General features: G+C 32.0%; 1 protein-coding gene across 11 annotated transcripts in view; it reads right to left on the reverse strand.

Moving 5' to 3' along the window:
* Window positions 1–21,265, reverse strand: part of LOC113513930 (probable G-protein coupled receptor Mth-like 3) — a 61,787-nt gene that overhangs the window by 12,278 nt on the left and 28,244 nt on the right. For all 11 annotated transcript variants that reach the window (XR_008253112.1, XR_004223979.2, XM_052897462.1 and 8 more), the window contains 3 exons: window positions 20,096–20,279; window positions 19,327–19,518; window positions 6,084–6,162 (listed from right to left, as the gene is read on the reverse strand). Coding sequence is in view for 9 of the 11 variants with exons in the window: in XM_052897462.1 (XP_052753422.1) it covers window positions 6,084–6,162; window positions 19,327–19,518; window positions 20,096–20,279 (455 nt within the window). In the remaining 2 variants the exon portion in view is untranslated. The remainder of the gene's footprint in view (window positions 1–6,083; window positions 6,163–19,326; window positions 19,519–20,095; window positions 20,280–21,265) is intronic.

A 21,265-nucleotide genomic window follows, 5' to 3' on the forward strand; every position in this document is an offset into this window, starting at 1 on the left:
TTCTTAAGTTAATGTTATTTATTTATAAATGTAAACATTTAATTTAAAATTTGAATTAATAATTTATAGTTGGTGCAAATTACTATTGTTAAAATTTTGTGGTCCCTGGTTGCCTTTATTAAAGAAATTATTTATTTATTTATTTATTTAATAAGTAAGTATAATCTTCATCAACATTTCAGCCACCTGCATTCACTGACTCCCTGCAATGCATTTGAGGTCGTCGCTCCATTTAGTGGGGAGGTCGTCCTACACTGTGTAACCGTACGGGATTGCCACTCAAGAACCTCTCTTCTCCATCGGTTGTCGGTTCTTCGAGCTATGTGGCCAGATCATTGCCACTTCAGCTTGCTTATCCTTCGGATTATGTCGGTAACTTTGTTCTTTTGCGAATATTTTCATTTCGAATTCTGTCACGCAAAGTAACTCCGAACATAGCGCTCTCTATAGCTTGCCAAGTAATTTGAAGCTTTTATTTTTCGGGTCATCATTAGTAAGTATAATGTTTAGGTAAATTTGAAGTCATACTACAAAGTAATTACCAGTAGCGGTTTACATATTTGATATTCTATTCACATTTTATCGCCTCACTTACCTCTAAAATTCAGTATATTAGTTCACAACCTATTTTATATTACGAATGGAATAGTAATTAAAGCGAACTAAAACGTTAAGGTATATATATAGATAGACTATTATATTATGTATTATTTATTTATGTATCAATGTTTTAAATATGTGAGGTATTTTATAAAATTAGGGTATGACGAGGCTGACATATCCTTATAGGATAAAAGCCTCTAAATAAAAAAGATAAATATAAAGATATACATATATATATATATATATATATATATATATATATATATATATATATATATATATATATATATATATATATATATATATATATATATTGTAGACCTGTGTAAACGTTTACTAAACATTAACACAGGTCTACAATAATTTTTTTTGTTGTTCTGTGACCTAAAACCGATGACAGTGAACTCCTAACAAAATGAATGTTTTCACCAAGATGTGATGGAATTTGAATGATGTTACCAAGGGTAATACAAAAAGAATGTATATAGATGGAGATTAATATGAAAAAGCCCATACAAACATAAAAGAACAACTAAAAAGTCTTTATTTTGAACTTCGTTTTTTGTTATTCTACACTTGTTTGCTATTATTTATCACAATTCTTAAATAAAAAAGACTTTTGTGTTCAGAAAAAAAAAAACTTTTTTAATGTTAAATAAAATTTCAGAGAAAATATAAAAATTTGTAATTTTTTTTTAATACTCGAAAAATTGCTCTAATTTATATAAAAACAAACTTTGGTCAGAAAAAAAATTACGTCTTTATTTTTAATATTATTTTAACGTAAGAGAAAGTAAACCTTCACATACAGAAACCAGACCCATAAATCGTGTTGACCGGTGTCTCAGATGGTGAATCAGAAATATTGAATTTTTTTTTATTTTACAACACAGGGGCAAACGAGCATGCGGCTCACCTGATGGTAAGTGACTATCGCCGCCCATGATCACCCACAACACCAGCGGCATTGCAGGTGTGCTGCCGGCCTTTTAAATAGGAATATATTCTTTTCTTGAAGGTTATGTTGTCGTATCGATTCGGAAATACTGCTGCAGGAAGTTGATTCCAAAGAATGGTTGTGCGTGGAAGAAAGTGCCTTGAAAAACGCACGGTGGAAGACCGCCACTCGTCCAGATGATTGGGATGAAACTCTAGTTTGTGAGGGGTTGTACGGTGGTGAAAATCAGCAATTATTAAATAATTTTAGAAAATTCACACATAATTGATACTTTGCCACACTTCAACGATCTAAATTTATAAATGCTCGTAATGATGTAATTATGAGCTTATTGGAACCATCTTGGCGACAATTTGAATATTCTGAATGATATCTCGGCCTTTCTCACATGAATATTGAGGACTCCAGATGTATTCTTGAACAAACAATTGTAATGAGTGACGCAACATCTGTAACTAAAAATAGCGGTACCATAATATTTAACGGGGAAATCCATAAACGGATGAAGCGAAAAAAAAGAATAGATATCTACAGACGCATCTATAGATTACATAGAAAAAAAAAACGAGTGGAAATTTTATAACCAACTGGTTGAAAGACATAGTTTCATTCCTGTGAAAGAGAATAAAATAGGTATCCTATGGTATCCTATGTATACAATTTAATGTCTAGTATATATAAAAACTCGGTGTGCTTAATAGAGTGAAGCATTACTTCACGCCGGATCAGCGATTAATGCTCTAATGATGTAAATTAATTTATTTTTAATAGTATGAAAATTGTCTGAGATCAACGCCATATTGGACCAGATACTGTTGATGCCGTTTTGGTATTATATGTAGGTAATCAATAAAATAACAATTAAATATAATATTGCTCTAAACAGGATATGCATGTTAAAGATTTTTTTCTTATTTTTTTTTTCATGTTATTTGTCTATGTATGTATATATGTATATATATTATATTCGAAAATTCTATCTACTACTCACTAGTACAAAATAAAAATGTTATAGGTGTCTTCTAAGTTATGTCCATTGAAATACTTTAATTATGGTATTAAGTTAAAACTGGAATATCAGTCTATTTTTAAACCATTAACATACGTATAAAAGTGTTCTGGAATGCGAGAAAGTGGAGTGGGGAGGCCAGGTAAGCGCAGGACCCCTTCCTTATGTCCCTAACAATGCTTCAGTTCTGGTCTGACCGCCGTGCGGTGCGAACTGGCTTGTCACGCCATCTGTGAAGTTACCTCTTAACGAAACCCCGTCGGCATGGAGCCCGCTTCCGTTGAAGAGCAGCGCGTCGTAATCAAGTTTCTCTCGAAACTCGGCAAGAATGGCCGTGAAATTTTTGCCGATCTCAGAACAGTTTATGGGGATGATGCTGTGAAGGAACCAACCGTCCACAAGTGGCTAAAAAGATTCAGAGAGGGCCGAGAAAGCGTTCAAGATGACCCACGTTCAGGACGTCCTTCCACTTCACATTCCGACGAAAACGTGGAAAGAATTCGAACTTGTGTTAATGGGGACCGTCGTTTAACGGTCAGACAGTCGTGTGGCACGAGTTCGTCCAGAATTGGCGCGAGAGGGGCGTTGGATTCTTCACCACGACAATTACCTCTCTTGTTGTCCGTGAGTTTTTGAGTAAAAATTCCATTACGGTGACCGAACACCCCCCCTATTCGCCGGATTTGGCCCCGTGTATGTTATTGGTACGGGGGCGGCATTTGGGGGACATAAATATAAAAAAAGCTACGACGGGGCATGAGAAACCTACAACCAGAGGACTTTCAAGGATTATTGGCACAAGTGCATTATGTCACAGGGGGAGTACTTTGAAGGGGATAAAATTGATTTACCTGAATAATTGTAAAATAAAATTTTTAAAAAACATTTATACGTACTTTCCGGACAAACCTCGTACAGTGGAGTTATGGGAAAACCAGACACGAAGCATAAAATGTGTATCTGGGTGAGACGTGGAAAGTTCGCTGTATATATATAAATGATTTCAATTAAATATACATATATATTTAGCAAAATTTCTTAAGTTTATTTTGTGAATTCTTTAGTAAGATCTTAAGTGGTATGTCTTTCAAAATGGCCAATCACATACCTATCTACTTACCTAGGTATTTAATAATGTATACCCTATTGTACCTAATTTTAATACAATGTGTAATATCCTTTATTCGTTTTAATTTTATTATTAATAAATGATTACATGCCAACGTAAAAAAAAAACTTGCTTAAAATAACAGTTGGTTTTTGGTAATTTTGTTATTTTTTTTATTGTTTGTTTAAATATTATATTAAAAAAAAAATCCGCTGGCACACTCAAATTGTATATGCTATATCATTTATAGTACAATATATAATTACTGTGATACAATATATGTGTACATACAATAGGTTTACTATAATGATGCGTGAGAAACAACTCAATCATTATATTCTAGATAATTATACCTAATATCTATTTGCTATGATTTTATATGTATTTCTGTGTGGGTGGACTTATTTTAAATTAACCATCATAAGTATTCTTCATACGACGGACGTGTACTAGCTAAAGTAGGTTTTAAAATAAGAGTATAAAGTGTCATTTGCTACGCCACTATATTTTTAAATTTTTAGATATACTTATCAGACTAATATAACAAAATTATAATTAGATAATATCTGTACATGGGAGATATTTAAGGAAAATTGACGCGAGAAATCATAAGAAAAATAACAGAAGCCAAAATGATAAATTTTAGAAATCTTATATGTCTAGCTGTCTGTATGTTTGTTCCGGCATCACGTAAAATCTACTGCAACAAATTATTTACTCAGCTGAAATTACATTCCGAACTGAACAGTAAATTCATAAAAAAAATTGGCTTATAATTAAGTTTACTTAAATTAAAAAAAAAAAAACTATTTTTATTGAATCTGTTATTTACTTTCCCTGCACAAAGCTACATTGTCGGCGAGTTGAGTTTTACTACAAAAAAACCGTGCAAAGCTAGGGCGAGTCTCTAGTATAAAACAATGTGATTCTAATGAAATTTATTAAGTACCCCCGTAAGACAAGCGCAGACTTGCGTGAGCAACCGTTAACTAATTTATTAGTCAAACTGTTAATTTGCATTTGTATCAATTCGCACCATCACTGTAATTGGCTCTAAACTTAATTGACTGGGAATTTTCCAAAATAATAGTCACTGGAAGGGAAGAACAACTTTATTTAACTAATTTAAAAATGGCGGCAAGGTGTGTTTGACACGTACTATCCTTAATCTATGTATGTAATCTTGTTTTAGTAACTATGACCGTAGATGTAAGCTTTCGTTCACACATACATTGTAATGGGTGATAATGGGTGGGCTATCGGTATACGTTAACGGGGCACCAGTGAGGGATGATTCGTGACGATGAAAGCAGGTCAGTTAGCCCAACGTGACGAATTAACCACTAGAATTAACCACGATAGTTTCCAGGGGGAACCGCGTGGAGGTCAACCTGATAGGGTGTATTGCTAGCAATGGGAATTAGACCCCATTACTAACAATCCCTTTCCTCCCTCACACAAACTTTAAGAAAACTTATGTGGAAGCGTATTGTACATTTCAATTAAGTTTTACAAAAAGGTAACAAATTTTTGTTGAAAGTATCATAGAACCCAGGCAGCAATTATTCGTCTTATTGGCGTCGATTTTTAGTCACCGACCCTAAAATTGTCATTGTCAATTGCAATAGTTTTATATTCAGAGTTTGTTCTTTTTTTTTAGTTTTGGTTATAATTATTTTTTTTTAAATTCAGTGTATTAAGTCTCTCATCCGAGAAATTAGTATTGGCGACCCGCACGAATGTTAACGTTAAATAAGTTAAGGGGCCGCCTGAGAATTAGCGCTATATAGGTACATCTCGCTGGAGGTGTGCATATATAGCAACAGCTGAGGCAGCGCCAATGAATTGTTTTTTTTTTCTTTTTTTTTACTATTATTGGTGGTAATCAAGAATCTATTTAAAATTATTTAAAACCGACGTCTTATTTGAGTCGCAGATATCACCTTGCTATCTGGGGAATGCTTTCTTAATAAAATTACCAACAAAGTATTCACTCGAGTAATCAATTTATATTTGTACTACTTTGGCCTATAGACAATAGACTATCTATGGTCAGAACAAATTTATTTGTTTCATCATCATCATCAAATCAGCCGTTAACTTTCTACCGCTGAACATAGAACTCTCCTTATTGGAGAGTTTTGCCAGTAGTTGCCACGCTTGGCAAGTGAATTGACAACCGCAGTTAGGCTTTGGTGGTGCTTAAAGAGGGACGCTGCTGCCCAGGGATGGACCACTAAATTACCCTTAATCGACACATGTCTTATGACACTCACGAGAAAGGAAGGGGTGTCTTTGTTTTTAGTCACCTTTTCGACACTCCAGAAATTAATAAGTTTTATCAATTATCTCATGAGTTTAACCATCATAACACAATGAAAACATGAAATAAAAATAGTGTATACCTGAAAGTCCACCAGATGTCGAAACACATCACGTTGAGCCAAAAGAATGCCGACTCCAAGGAGAAGTAGATGATGAACGCTAGAACAAAGCAAAAAATATCGTCTTGAGTAACAGTTAATCGTATTTTAAAATAAAATAGTAAGTTAAGATATTAAAAATCAATATATTTAGTATAATATTATATATTATATAGCATATAAATATATTTAGTGTATGTATTTAATATATAAATAAATAAATTTAGAGTATGAATTTTTAATGGGGTAGTCAGAGACATCTGTCTACTGTTGCCATTATAGTGAACGTAACACTGTAGTTGCTGCACGTATCAGAATCCAATGTGGCAGAGTCCGAACCTGCTATTAGGTGTTGTAAATGAGTATAATAATACCAGAGGGAGACTTTGTACAAAAGTCGATTGCTTAGACACCTCTGTCCCATTCGTGTTTCAACTGCAAAGCAGTTGTGTTTGCATGGCTGTGTTTTGGTTTGAAGGGTGAGATATGGCGTGAATTTACAGGGTACAGAGGAATAACACCTGAGTCCTCAGGAATGGCAACGCATTAGGGGTATCATGGACGAAACAGTATACTCTGTTATGTCTATGGTACTGCTCGTGTCTATAGGCGACGGTTACCACTTTCCATCAGGTGGACCGTCAGCTTGTTTGCCATTCTAAGTAGTATAAAAAAGTATCATATAGAGGTAATACATATAACAAAATCATTTTACACTATAACATTATGTTTATTGTAATAAAATGCAATACCTTACAGATTCCATGTACTGTATTTATAAGTTTTTTAATGTAATTCACAACGTTACACATACCTATCATATTTATATCAGCCTTTAACTGTCCATTGCTGAACATAAGCCTCCCCCTTGGGTAGCCAGTAGTTGCCACGTTTGGCAGACAGATTAAAAACCGTAGTTAGGCTTTCATTCCATACACACAATAAATGCGATGAATAAAAAAATAAAAACTGAATTCAATAAGAAAAGGTTCTCTGTAGTTGATAACACTCAAAAATGTAATCTAAATAAGACCTTTGTGATGTTATGCTATATCTAATTAGGAAAAAAGAACAATCGAAATCGGTACCCAAGTTGTGTGCCGATTCGATTTGTGTATTCTTTTTTTCCTAATTCGAGATTTTATTTGCTATTATATATAGTCCTTTATTAAACTGTCTACGTAGCTATACATATATATTATGGCTTTATTAATTTTCACCAAAATTTTAACTTCCAACATTCGTAAACCCATAATAAAACTCAACATTTGGGCGAATAAAAAATTCAAATTATTTAAAGCATGGTGTAAAACGATTAATCTCTACAAAATAGATGTCAAGGCAGTATTTAGTATCTAATATCGGCCAACGCGTTCCATGTGACATCTTTTACGAGAATTCAAACCATCTGCTAAACACATATCAAAGAGATACGTACACGAAAATAAAGTTTATTTCCGTCTCGGATTTACGTAATATTTTTTTGGAATTAAGTGTGTTATAAATACTATAGATTCGAGGATCGTTGCCACAAATGGCATCAGATATATTTATACTTATAGAATGTACTACCCTTTTTTGTCTGCTGCTTTGTATGCGTAAACTTTTGAAGTAAATAATCAATAAAATGGTTACTTTTAGTTGGTGTATTCAGATACAATATATACTAGTTTTTATTTATATTTATTACATTACATCTTCAGAAATAAAAATGTGAAAAGCTCATCCAATTTGGTGCGGTAACCTTTTCGTCATACTGGAACAAACATACAGACAGACAGCATGGGGTTCTTAAACAAAGGTGTAAAGAGGTTTCATCAGGTTTGACAATACGCGTGTAATACTCCAGGTATTGGAGGCGTTCATAGGCTATGGTAATCGCCTACCATCAAGCGGCTGTCTGCTTGTTTGCCACCTTAGTGGTATAAAAAAATACTAAAAGTTATTGTTTTACGTCTATAGCTTCTAGTAAGTTCCCTAATATAAATTTTGAATCAACTTAAAAAGGGTCTCAATACGATTGTTTTTTTTTTTGTTTGTTATCTCATAAATCGTACTATCGTTACAAACAGATTTGGAAAAATATTTTTTTATCACTTGGTAAATTATATCATAGGCTATACATACAGATCTGTACCATGGAAATTTTATCAAAATCGGTTCATTAGTTTAGGTTTTATATCAAAATAATTAGTTTTACCACAATTGAAGTAAGGTTTTTTTATGGTACACAGTTACAATTCTGCGTTTAACAAAGCATTTAACGATTCATTTTTATTTTTACAGATTACAAATTATTATAAACCACTAACACGTGTACTGTTTATTTTGGGCAGTTATTTTCTTTGTTTATAAATAAGCACGGAACAACATTAAATACAGAATATTTTAATAATAGGAAGTGACCACATAAACATTCATAATAAGTATATTTAAATATGACCTTAATTAGTAAAACAGAAGAACAGACATCGTAAATTGGTTCTATAATACTCCAGCTCAACGATATCTAACAAAAGCTGGATTGTCGCCAAATTATTTTAACTATATTTATCGTGACCAATAAAATTCCTAGCTCTGACAAAATTAGTCTATGGTTTTTAGCCTGCCATTGAAAAACTCTTATTGAAAAAGGATGATGTTTATGCAACTCGACTATCTAATGGATATAACCATTGTGTATAGACATGTACGTAACCATAAACATTAAAGAATACACTATTCGAGTTAGACTAGTTTTATACTTTGTACTTTGTTGTCAAACTTCTACATTTAAATTGATACATTAACTGGCCACTGCTCGATATAGCCTCCCCCATAAGGGGGGTTTTCCAGTAGTTGCAACGATTGGCAGACGGGTTGACAACCGTAGTATGGCTTTTTTGATGATGTTTTAAGCTGCTACCAATCCCTCCACTATAAACTCCCTTAGTCGCCTCTTACGACACCCACAGAAAAGAAAGGGGTGGCCTATTCTATGCCGCGACCTACACGGCTATTGCGGGAACGACGCATTTATTCAAGCAAAATTATAATAATCAGAATTAGGTGAGTGTTTATTTAACTTCATGCTTGTCCTCTAGACTAGTGACAAACAAACAAATGATACGTAGATTTATGAACATTTAGATGAAACCTTGAGTGTTAAATAAACCCAAAACACCCAACAGTCAGCCAACAGTTCTCTGACAAGCGAACGAACACTTTCATACGGTATACTCATTTCAAATTTTTTTATGCAACTTAGAATGACAAACAAGCTGACAGCCTATCTGATGGAAAGTGATAACCGTTGCCTATAGACATAACCAGTACCATGAACATAACAGAGTATACTGTTTCGCCAATTATACCCACTATGCGTTGCCATTCCTGAGGATTAAAGCGTTATTGCTCTGTACCCTGTAAATTCATTGCCTTATCCTTCCTTTCCACCCTTCCAACTGTGTCACCCTTCAAGCTGAAACACAGTCATGTAAACACAACTGCTTCACGATAGAAACACGAATGGGACTGAGGTACCCAAGCAAACGACTTTTGTACAAAGTCTTCCTATGGTAATGAGAGATACTGAAACTGGAAAGGAAGGTATAATGGAAAGTCTCAAACTTTATAAATTATTTATAATTCAGACATCACTTTAATTCGATGTGAATTCATTTTACAGGTCATTACACCGATCTCCTGTAGAGGTATCTTACTTGTCATTGAGTGGCGACCGTAAAGGTAAACAGTATGAAGTAGATACACTAGGCGCCCATAATATTTACTGCCTAGACTTGACGGTATAATGTTTACTGTTTCCATCAAATAACGTATGGGTTTCAAGGGAAATTATAGTTTTAACCAACAAAAATGAATAATAAACGTATTTGTGCATTAAAGCAATACTATAATCCTCCTTTTTTTTTGTAATATTTTTATGTGTTCTTTTTTCTTTTTTATTTATTCGTTTTATATAATAACTTTAATAATAATAAACTTTATTAACAAATACAGGGTTACACAGTTACATGGTAATGTCAAGATCGTCTTTTGTATCACTTCTCATTATATTTATTAATTCTTAATTGGTTCAATAAATGAATAAATAAATATTATAATATTAAGAAAGAGGTCTACACATATGTGATGTTAGAACCATAGATTATAAATAGTGTGAAAAACAGGTCGACAATTAATTCACGATGCCCTTGGTAACACTCTCGCGGTGTGGTCCCGACATAGTATGTGCCACCCTTCCTTTCCTTGGGTATCGTGAGAAGCAACTAAGGGAACTTAATGGTCCTTTTCAAATATCACCAAACCCTAACTGCGGTTGCCAATCCGCCTGTCATCGTGGCAACTACTGGCAAGGAACCCCCTATAGGAGAAGGCTTATGTTCAGCAATGGGCAGTTAACGGCTGATATAATGATGGTATCCCTTATGCGTTACTATTTCTGAGGACTACGACGACGCTTTTTTATCTTAAAATTTCATTAGTTAATTAATTTTCATCCTCACCTATCACCCGTCAGCGTGAATCAATAGCGCAAACAGGGTTACCATTCCATTTCGATCAATTAATAAAAAATAAGTATCGAGTATACCATACAGAAAACGCATGAGGTTTTCTTAGGTGGCAAACAAACATACAGCTCACCTGATGGTAAGCGGTCACCGTAGCCTATGAACACCTGTAATACTAGGGGTAATACGCGCACGTTGCCGACCCTACAGAGACCTCTTTAGCCCCTTTTGAAGAACGCCATGATATAGTCTCTTGGGAAAACTTCGACAGGGATCTCATTAAGAAGGTATTAAAATGAGTTTAATCATTAATTTTCCGTGTATGAACCATTCATGCTATTTAATACAACATGGCGACAAATCCGAGAATTAATGAATCGAATAATTAAACAATTGTAGTTAATTTACGTCATTTGGTATAGTTTTAATTGACATAAAGGCGTAAATAGGTCATGGCTGCCGGTAGTTCGCAATCCATGAACGCGAATCCCAGAAGGCTAGAAATTGTTTATTGTGTTGCTTGTTTCTATAGTTATGTACGAAAATATATACCAAATGTTTTTTTTTTTTTTTGACAGATAATAATAGAATGGTAATGTGTGATGTGACAAAAATGAATATATCAGAAGAAGTATGAAAAATAGCGCCAGTGATAGAAAAGCCAAAGCATAATCGTATGTCCAGTCGGAAGATATTAAAAAAAAAATAGATATGAGGGCTCTGAATAAGAGGAATAGAAAAAAAACAATAAGTTTTTAAAATTTTGTCTGTCGATCTGTCTATATGTTTGTTTCGGCACCACACCCAACTACAATACCAAGTTGGATGCGATTTTCACCGTTACATTACTGAAGATCTAACTTAAAAACTGGTGTATGTTTTATCTTGCTGTGCTATCTAGAAGTGGTATATTTAGTGGTATATAGTAGTATATAAGGGATATCATGGGCGAAACAGTATACTCTGTTATGTCCATGGTACTGCTCATGTCTATAGACGACAGTTACCACTTTCCATCAGGTGTGCCGTTAGCTTGTTTGCCATTCTAAGTTGTATAAAAAAAAAATTCTATTGGTTTTTCTACTTCTGAAATCCACGTGTACGATATACCAGTTATAAACGAGCTAATAATAATATGTACTAGTGAAATTACAGGGTACAGTATAAATCCTATCTAGGGGATTAATATTTACATATCTAAAATAACCATTAATAAAATCACATGATAAATAATTTACAAGTATTGTATTAGATGATACATAAATATTTAAATAATATAAGGAAAAGGCAATAGTATTTTTACCGCAAATAATAATGTTGTTCAAGTATTATCTTAATGGACACAACATTTTTAATTTATAATATTATAAATCATACTATATAATTGTAGTGTGAATGCATAATAATCTATTTTATAAATATATTACATTTTTATTACTTTTATTGTATTTTAAATTATTATACCGACAGGTTTATTTTCCAATTGTATAATATAATAAGAATAAATTGTTCTTTATATTATTCTCAATTTCGTGTATAATATAGTATATATCATATATGTGTAAGTATATTTGTTGTTCATATATATTTATTCGTTTATATATGTAATTTTAGTATGTATGTATATCAAGAATACATACATTATTAATAGTACCGCATTCGAGTATTCTGACACTTCCCTAAGGTTGACTGGACGAGAATGCTTTTAGCATTAAGTCCGCCATGTATACATATTTGTACTGATGAATAAATAAAAATAAAAAAATAAAAAAAAAAATCAACCCAATTTGCTTTTGTTTTTACTCATGTCATCTCCATCAATGGAAGGATACAATTATTCTTTCTAATCCTTATTAATAATATAAATGTAAAATTAAGTTTGTCTAACCTTGCCGCCTTAACAGATCAATTATTGTCATAAAATTAAATACTTATAAACGTAATATTAACGAGGAATAACTACATGGGACAGATAAAAGAAACACTAGGTGTCATGTCGTATAGGGAGATCAAGGATATGGCCTGATATAGAACTGGCTGGAAGAAGATGCATGAATTAGTTGCACAGACAAGAGGAAACTCTTAAATAAAAAGAAGAAACGTAATATTAAGAATGGTAAATCTCGAAATGAATATTTAAGATCGCACTACTCGAATAAAGTCGCGTTTAAAGTCATGTATATTGTGGGCGACAAAGGAAACCAGGAATGGAAATTGGAAGTATGTATATAATAGTCAAAGGAACTTAGAAGACTAGGGCCGTAAAGGGAAGCCAAAAGGAAACAATAGATATGCGTGTTAATTTCGAATTTGGTAAATAATAATATATAACTATAAATAATATATGTGGCCTGTACTCCACATATATAATTTTAAAGTTGAACGGTTAAGTTTTCATTTCTTGCTCATTGAATAAAATAAACTCGGTACTTTGCTATTTAATTCCTTCTGTAAAAATAAATTAGCATATTTTAATGACTTGCAAATCTTACGGAACATTAGTATACAATGGGACTGTAGTTAGTAATCTACTATACCTGTATATATAGTCAATTAACTAACATTTATGTCTTTTGTGTATACTATATCAGCCGTTAAATGTCCACTGCTAATGTTAAAAGTTTGTTATCTAATATTATTTTTTAGATAATATTATTTTTAACATATTCTTTATTGGTCCAGTCTATATATTTTATAACTTAAATATTAATTAATTTATTTAAACTTTAATGCACAGTAAAATTCTATGAACATTGGGCGGACTTAATACTGGACTCTACCAGTCAACCATTGGGCAAACCGAGAAATACGTAATATATAGATATTGCTATTATATATTATCGGTGTGTTTCGGTTTGAAGGGTGGGATATGGCGTGAATTTACTGGGACCAGAGGAATATTACCTGAGTCCTCAGGAATGGCAACGCATGGAGGGTATCATGGGCGAAACAGTATACTCTGTTATGTCTATGGTACTGCTCATGTCTATAGGCGACGGTGACCACTTTTCATCAGGTGGGCCGTCATGGGGTGGCTTGTTGCCATTCTAAATTGTATAAAAAAAAATATCCACTACTACTATGCAGACGACTTTTGTATATGTACAGACTCCCTGTAATGGAAGGTCACGTTAACATACATATATGTACTAACATTCCTATCCATCCGAGTGTTTGTTTTTATATTAAAAGAAACATTACTATCAATAGTTGCTGCTATTCTGTTTTATTAAGACCGATGTTAAAGCGAAGCATGACTTGGATACTCTGTTAAGATTCGGGAACATTAGTATCGATGAAGTAAATGTGCCGAATTTGTTACGCGCCCCCTACGGACTGACCACATATCAATTTATATTTATTGCTGAATACATTTGTAGAAGATGTTATATTGTTCTTAGGATGTTGTCGCTCAGAATGAAATTAATTCAACTCTGCAGTTGATTGTTAAAAATTTTTGCAATAAAAAGATAGATCGATACTCTTTATTTTAATAAGATTACAAGAAAATATTAAGATTTTGACCAATCTATAAATAGACCCTTCAGATAAAACATTGATTCTTTCAAATCTGTTTATTACTGTTGGAATTATAAGGTTGTTACGGATGCGCCAATTACGTTCTGACGGTCGGTGATAGGTTTTTTAAAAAACGATTTACTTTTTTATTATTTACTATTTATATTCACAATGTCATTTAATATAATTTAACACAGAATCTTTATTTAAAATTAGTAATTATATAATATTAATTATATCTATGAATCGTGATTGATTCCTAAAATATACACCGTACGTTCGCGACTTAAAACATACTAGCGTCTCACTGCTCTGTCGTATTCCCTTTTATCAATTTTCTTTGTAAAGTGTGTCTTCATTCTTTCTGAGAATTTGTGTGTGGGAACAGCTATTGTGCAATATGTATTGGTATGTTGTAGTATGGTTTAGAAGGGGTTTGCACCCGTAACAAGGTAATAAACATAAAACAGTACAACCGAATTGCAAACCTCCTTTTTGATATCTGTTGAAAATGGTTTACTCCAGTCTCAGTCAGTCCGACAATAATTTTGACATATATTTTTCGATTTTTTTCTGTTAGTTTCAATTTTTATTCGGTAAGTGTTATAAGACTAAACATTTTAATGGATATGTTGAATGTTTGGCTAACGCAGCTTCTTTTGATTTAAACAACTTATTTTTATAATAAGTAATTTTTAAGTAAAAAATAATAATAAATACCTAAATATACTCCCGACTTTAATGAAGTAGATAGAGTAAATCAAGTGATTATAACGATAATATTATACGTATACTCTCACCTATCTATTTTTTTAATGGGTGATAATGGAATGGTAACCCCGCCTGCGTTAACGGTATACACTGGCGGGGCACCAATGAAGAATGATAGGTGAGAATAAAAAAACAGGTCAGTTAGCCCATCGTGATGAATACATATAGAATCCTGCACTATGGTTTCCAGGGGGAACCACGTGGTGGTCGACCTGATAGTGTATATTGCTAGCAATGGGATTGCTAGTCCCCATTATTAACAATCCCTTCTCTCCCCCTTACCTACCTATTTTATGAATCTTATACCTGAGCACCGTCTACTCTAAGTGCTCTGTCTATTTAATAAATAGTATTTATTACTTAAGAACGTACGGGATAAAGAGGTAATTATAATGGTATTAGAAAAAACCCAGTAATTAATTCGAGTCACTGGTCCACCTATTGTTCAAAACAGGAAGCTGTAAATGTACTATTTACACTTTGACACGTTGTATAAAGTAAGAACATTGTTGAAACTATTGTATACAAATTTCAAGGTCGCTCTTTATTTGTACATATAAATAATAAATAATACGTGTCTCCTATGTTATGTTACATCAATGTGTTACTAGTTTTTAGGCTCGAATTCGTTTACGTGACCGGGGCATAGACAATATAATACTACTAGCTTTTACTCGCGAGTTCGTCCGCATGACCGTAATATGTTTACTGGCCGGGATAAAATAGCCTACTATATATATATAAATGAAATGAAATGAAATTAATTCGTAAAAAACATAACTGTAGGTTACTAATATTAATATTATAGTTTTATAAGGGCACAGTAATTATGGTTTTAGAACTGGGCTCCTATTTAGGTTAATATAATAACCTGTGTTAAATTTATATTTATATAAGTATAATGACATTTTAATGGATGATAATGAAATGGTAACCCTGCCTGCACTATTGGTACACTGGCTGGGTACCAATGAAAGATGATAGGTGAGGATGAAAGCAGGTCAGTTGCCTATGACCTATTGTGAGAGATCTCTCTAGAATTATTGACGATGGTTTTCAAAGATGACATCACGATGGGCCAACTGAACTTACTTCATTTTCATCTATCATATTTCACTAATACCCCATAGTATACTAATTACAAGCGGGTTACCATTTCATTTTCATTCCATAAAAAAAAAAATTTAAGTATTTAAATGAATCTTCTTCCTTGTATGAACAGCGGAGTTGGTGCAAAATGAATCAGGTAACAAGTAATAAGGAAGGAAAGTGGCTATATAAAATTATATTTATTTGCATTAATATATATATGATATCTATAGAGATAACGTAAACAAATAAATGCGATTGTGCAGTAAGATATTGGCAAAACGAATTATTCACTCTATTCTGTGCTACTAGGAGAATTATTTAGTTAAATTATGCAATCAAAATCGATGGTATTTATTATAATAATTACGTAAAATTAATTAAAAAAAAATGTAAAATATTATTAAACAATTTACTCAACCAACACTTTCATAATAATGTTGTCAATTCACATTAACTCACACCTCACCGTAAATTATCTTATATAATACTATATAAATTATGTACAATCAATATTTTACAATACATAATAATAATAAATGCGAAAATTTGTAACTTTGAACAAATGGATATTTGTTATAGATTGGTCCCATAGAATGTTTATTTAAACCGATTCAATAGTTTAATTTGAAAATCAATATAACTGTCTTTTTTTTTAAATATTAAGTTTATCCATTACAAGATAGAAAGATAAATAAGTATTAAAAAATTAGATTTAAAAGCATTTTTTTTTTATATTTTAAACAAATTAAACATAAAAGTAAACAAAAATATAAATTCATAAAAGTAAACAAAAATATAAATTCTTTCCTCTTCATAATATTAATATAGAAACCTACTAGTTGATACGACTCGACAACCGTTGTTTTGCGGTAGTATCCACAATTCACCACATCCATGTTTTTTTATCGGAATAACAACTATCTTGTACATCAGATTTCAACAAACAATACACACTTACAAAATTACGTTAAAATCAGTTATTTATTAGAAATTATATTAGCGTAAACAAATATCGTAACATGGAATTTTCATATATAAAAAAAAGACATTACAAAGCAATTATTAAGGTACATCTTTGACTTACGATTACAAGAAACATTGTAATATCGCATCGGACATCACGAGAACAGGTTTGATCTATGTCGAGTTGCGTATGTATAGATTTTGCAGTGGTATTTCCTAAGATGACCACAACGTTGCGTAGTCATTAAACAGGAATTTCCAAAATGAAGAAGATTCTTAATTCACCTGCATTTTTTTTGTTTGGATGTTAAACTATAAATTCTCCTAGTCTGAACCGATTTTGATTATTCGTTTTACTATCAATAGAATTTACACATGTATCTTATATAAATTTTTTACGACTAATATAAGTATTTGTGATTTTCTTCGATGAATTTTTTAAATAAAATAATATAATAATGAATTATATATTTTTTATGTATTTATTTAAACTACGTATATTTAAAATACATATGTATGGTCGTATCATGATGTCGAATATGAGTTGCCTATCACCTTATATATGAACTCAAAAAATGAGCTATCGAATGCAAAAAAGAATTTTACAAACCCGACTGGTGATTTCAGAGATTGGCGCATACAAATAAATACACTCTTCTGTTTTATTATATTAGTATAAATATATTATGCCCATGTTATTACACCTTATCGATTACCTCACATTTTATTACACCCATGTGATTAGATATCTCAGTACAACATAACTAAAATTACCTATTACTTATATTTTTCAAAGAATATTAATTCATCATTTATTATCAGGTCACCAGTGACGTATTGTGATCCATCACACTGTTTGATTTAAACTGTTCAACAAAATATTAGTCACCGTAGTTATAAGTATAACAAAACTGTATAACTATTATGCTTCAAAGTAATAGATGTATAAAAATATTAAAAACAGACTTTTTTGTACTATAAACTTTTTTCTATACTATAAACTGAAATGTAATAGGATACATAAATATTGATAAATATTAAGTTATATAAAAATAACATAATTACAAATATATGTATAAATATTAGGAACGTATTTTTTCAATCATATTAATGATTGGATATAATATTCATATTCTAATAATATTTCTATAATAATTTGCATTTTATATTGCCTGAATATAAAATGACAAAAAATAATTAAACTAATTAATACATTATTAATTAATTTAATTATCTATGTTTATCGAATGAAAACATCAAACTCGAAACTGATTTAAAACCTATTTCTAAAACTATTATTTTAATTCAATAATGTCGCAAAAGTAGGTAGTATTTAAAGAGCTATTATAAAATAAGTTTACAATATATTTGATTAAAGGCTATTAAAAATATAGTGTCATATAGGTCTTTATAGTATACGCCTCAGAATTGATCCCGTTATCTTCTTCCAAATAGCGTTTAATAAAAATCTTACACAAATTAGGTACACCAGTAAATCATAAAAAAAAATCGCGTTCAAAGTTCATAATAAATTAGTTGCGAACCACAAGAGGCAATTAATATAACACCCACGAAAAAATAGCTAAATTTACAAACTAATTCACGTATCGTACAGCGTGGTATAGTCACGATTACTTAACTGGATTGGGTATGTAATCATATTTAATTTAGCAGAAAAAGAATAAAAAATATTTTGGTAACATAATATTTGTATGAGTAAAACAATATCTAATATAGAACAATGTATAATAAAGCAATATGGGAATTAACAAACTTGGATACCTCTATACTATTGGTATTTCTGCCACCAATCAACTATACTTACATAACTGTGTTTTAATAGGGAACAAGGGATTGTTAATTTTTTTTTTATCTTTATTTATTTAGGGACTTCTGTCCTTTTAGGTACGCCAGTCCCATCGTACCTTAATCAATTTTAGGACATATTTTAACAATCAAAAGACCCCACCAAATTAAATAATATGAACGAAAGGAATGTCGTGGAACAATTATATGGTTTACATAGGAGGATTGTTAATAATAGAGATGTTAGTCCCCATTGCTATACTTTTTCCTCACTGGTACCCCGCCAGTGTACACAGACAGCGCAGGCGGGGCTACTGTTTCATTATCATCCATTAAAAAAGCTGTGTTTTGGTTTGAATATATTCTGTGATGTTGGTATCTATAAGTTTTTTTTTTTTTATTCTTTTCAACGTCTTTACTATTTTCCAACAGGTGTGCTTAACAATTTAAAAAGCAAAATAATAAAGAAACATTCTATAGAATATTTCGAATATCGAAACAACCTTCAATAAAAGAGAACAAAAAATCCTACACACTTTACTGTGAGAAATAAAAGTACTTACTCATTGCAATGCAATAAGGTCTGGTGATTATCTTCAACGGCAGCAGAATCTGCATGGTGGCCATAAATGCAAACGCCACAAACAAGCACAGGAGGTATGCCATCAGCACCCTGCCGTGCAAGTTGCGCAGTTCCGGTAACCATGCGTAGACCCCCACCGTCGCCAGGATGAACACGCAGGAAATTAACATACCTGAGTACAAAAGAAAATTCAAATTGGTTGAACATTGGGTTACAGTCGAATGCATTATCATAATCAATTCTGAGATTCTCTGTTGCTTATGGCTGAATATGGCTCATATTCAGAGATTGCCATAAGGAAAGGCTCCAAGTCACTTGTTTCTATCGAATAAAATACGGAACATTTATTGTTCTTTTTTTAATACCTACACATAAATACAAAATACCCAAAAACTACAGCGTCTTGAAACCTCAGGAGTCTTCCATTTATGACTTTTCCTCTATCGAGATGGATTTGTTGGAAATTGACTGACCACATAACTCGAGAAAACCACAACTGTTGATCAAAAAGGTCTCTTGAGTGTATACCTCTCGTATATATAAACAGAGAAACGATTCTGAACTAGATGAAATTATGACCTTATGCTGGAAGTAAAAGAATGTAGGTGACTCGGGACCGCCCTTATAGCAATCAACGATAGAAGTTATGTTCATCATGTATTATCAAGAGCTGAAATGATGTATTTCAGATATTGAAATGAACTGAATGACGATGATAACCTAAAACTACAACCAATTACTGTACTTACATGAGCTGCTCAAAGCATAATGATGCCCTCCAGCTTCGTCGGCGAAACAGACCAGCGCATCGACTTGGGACTTTTTCACCCCATTTACATCTTCGGAGACAAACGTATCGATGCAGTACTTGTCGGGTTCTCGCAGAGTATACGGCGGTATTGAGTTAGACAGCTCGATGAACAATCTTCCATCCTAGGACAATTTAAATTAACAAATTAAGAACCGTGTAATCATGAAATAAGTAATAAAATTTATACTATAAATAAACGTCTTTGATACTTAGTTTTCTACGTCTATGTCGTTACTCAACCTGTCCCTCTAGATATATGGCAAGTGAATCTATCGATGGAATCGTTATCACTAACGAGCTCATGAGATAGAGTGAGATGACAACACCCGATGTCTCATTCCAACTCATAGTCTCGCTTATGTTACGATGACTATTCTATCGATGGATTCGCTTGCCACTTGTCTAGCGGCCCTGATGTAAATGTATATTAGATGAATGAATGAAAATCCTTTATTGTTCCCTTCAAAAACTGATACAGATTATAAAGATTAACAATATGAATAATTAATTACATACAACTTAATTACATAAAAGTAAGATAAAGAGGCAACAATAGGCGGCCATATATTATATTATTATTGATATAAACGAATAAAATTAATGATCATGGTAATAAAATATGTTTGAAATATTAGGCACAAAATATATGCACCGCGAAGTTGAAAAGTATTATTCAATTAATATTAACAATCTCACTTGTTGATAATCTAGAAAATATTCCAAGAAGTCCACCAACCACTTCACGTGCACATCATACAATCACGACCTTGGGAGTGTTGTCACAAAAATTATGCGATGGTCATTCGCATAATGTTAATTATTTGTTTGTCGCAGACAGTACTGTATATCCACGGTCATTTTTTATACAATAAATTACCTTTTGTTACAGTTAGTTTATACTTGAATATATTTTCCTTTAATCACGTAAAAAAAACTGCATAAAAGGGATGAACGAACGATTTCTTAAATATTTTTTTAACAGTTCCTTTTTGTAAGGGAAGTAAAAGGTAAAATAATATATATATATATATATATATATATATATATATATATATATATATATATATGTGTGTATGTACATACCAAAAGGAAAACGATCTTAATCCCT

This window comes from Galleria mellonella, unplaced genomic scaffold (genome assembly GCF_026898425.1).
Source record: "Galleria mellonella isolate WM207_F2 unplaced genomic scaffold, CSIRO_AGI_GalMel_v1 utg36, whole genome shotgun sequence".
Classification (NCBI taxonomy): domain Eukaryota; kingdom Metazoa; phylum Arthropoda; class Insecta; order Lepidoptera; family Pyralidae; genus Galleria; species Galleria mellonella.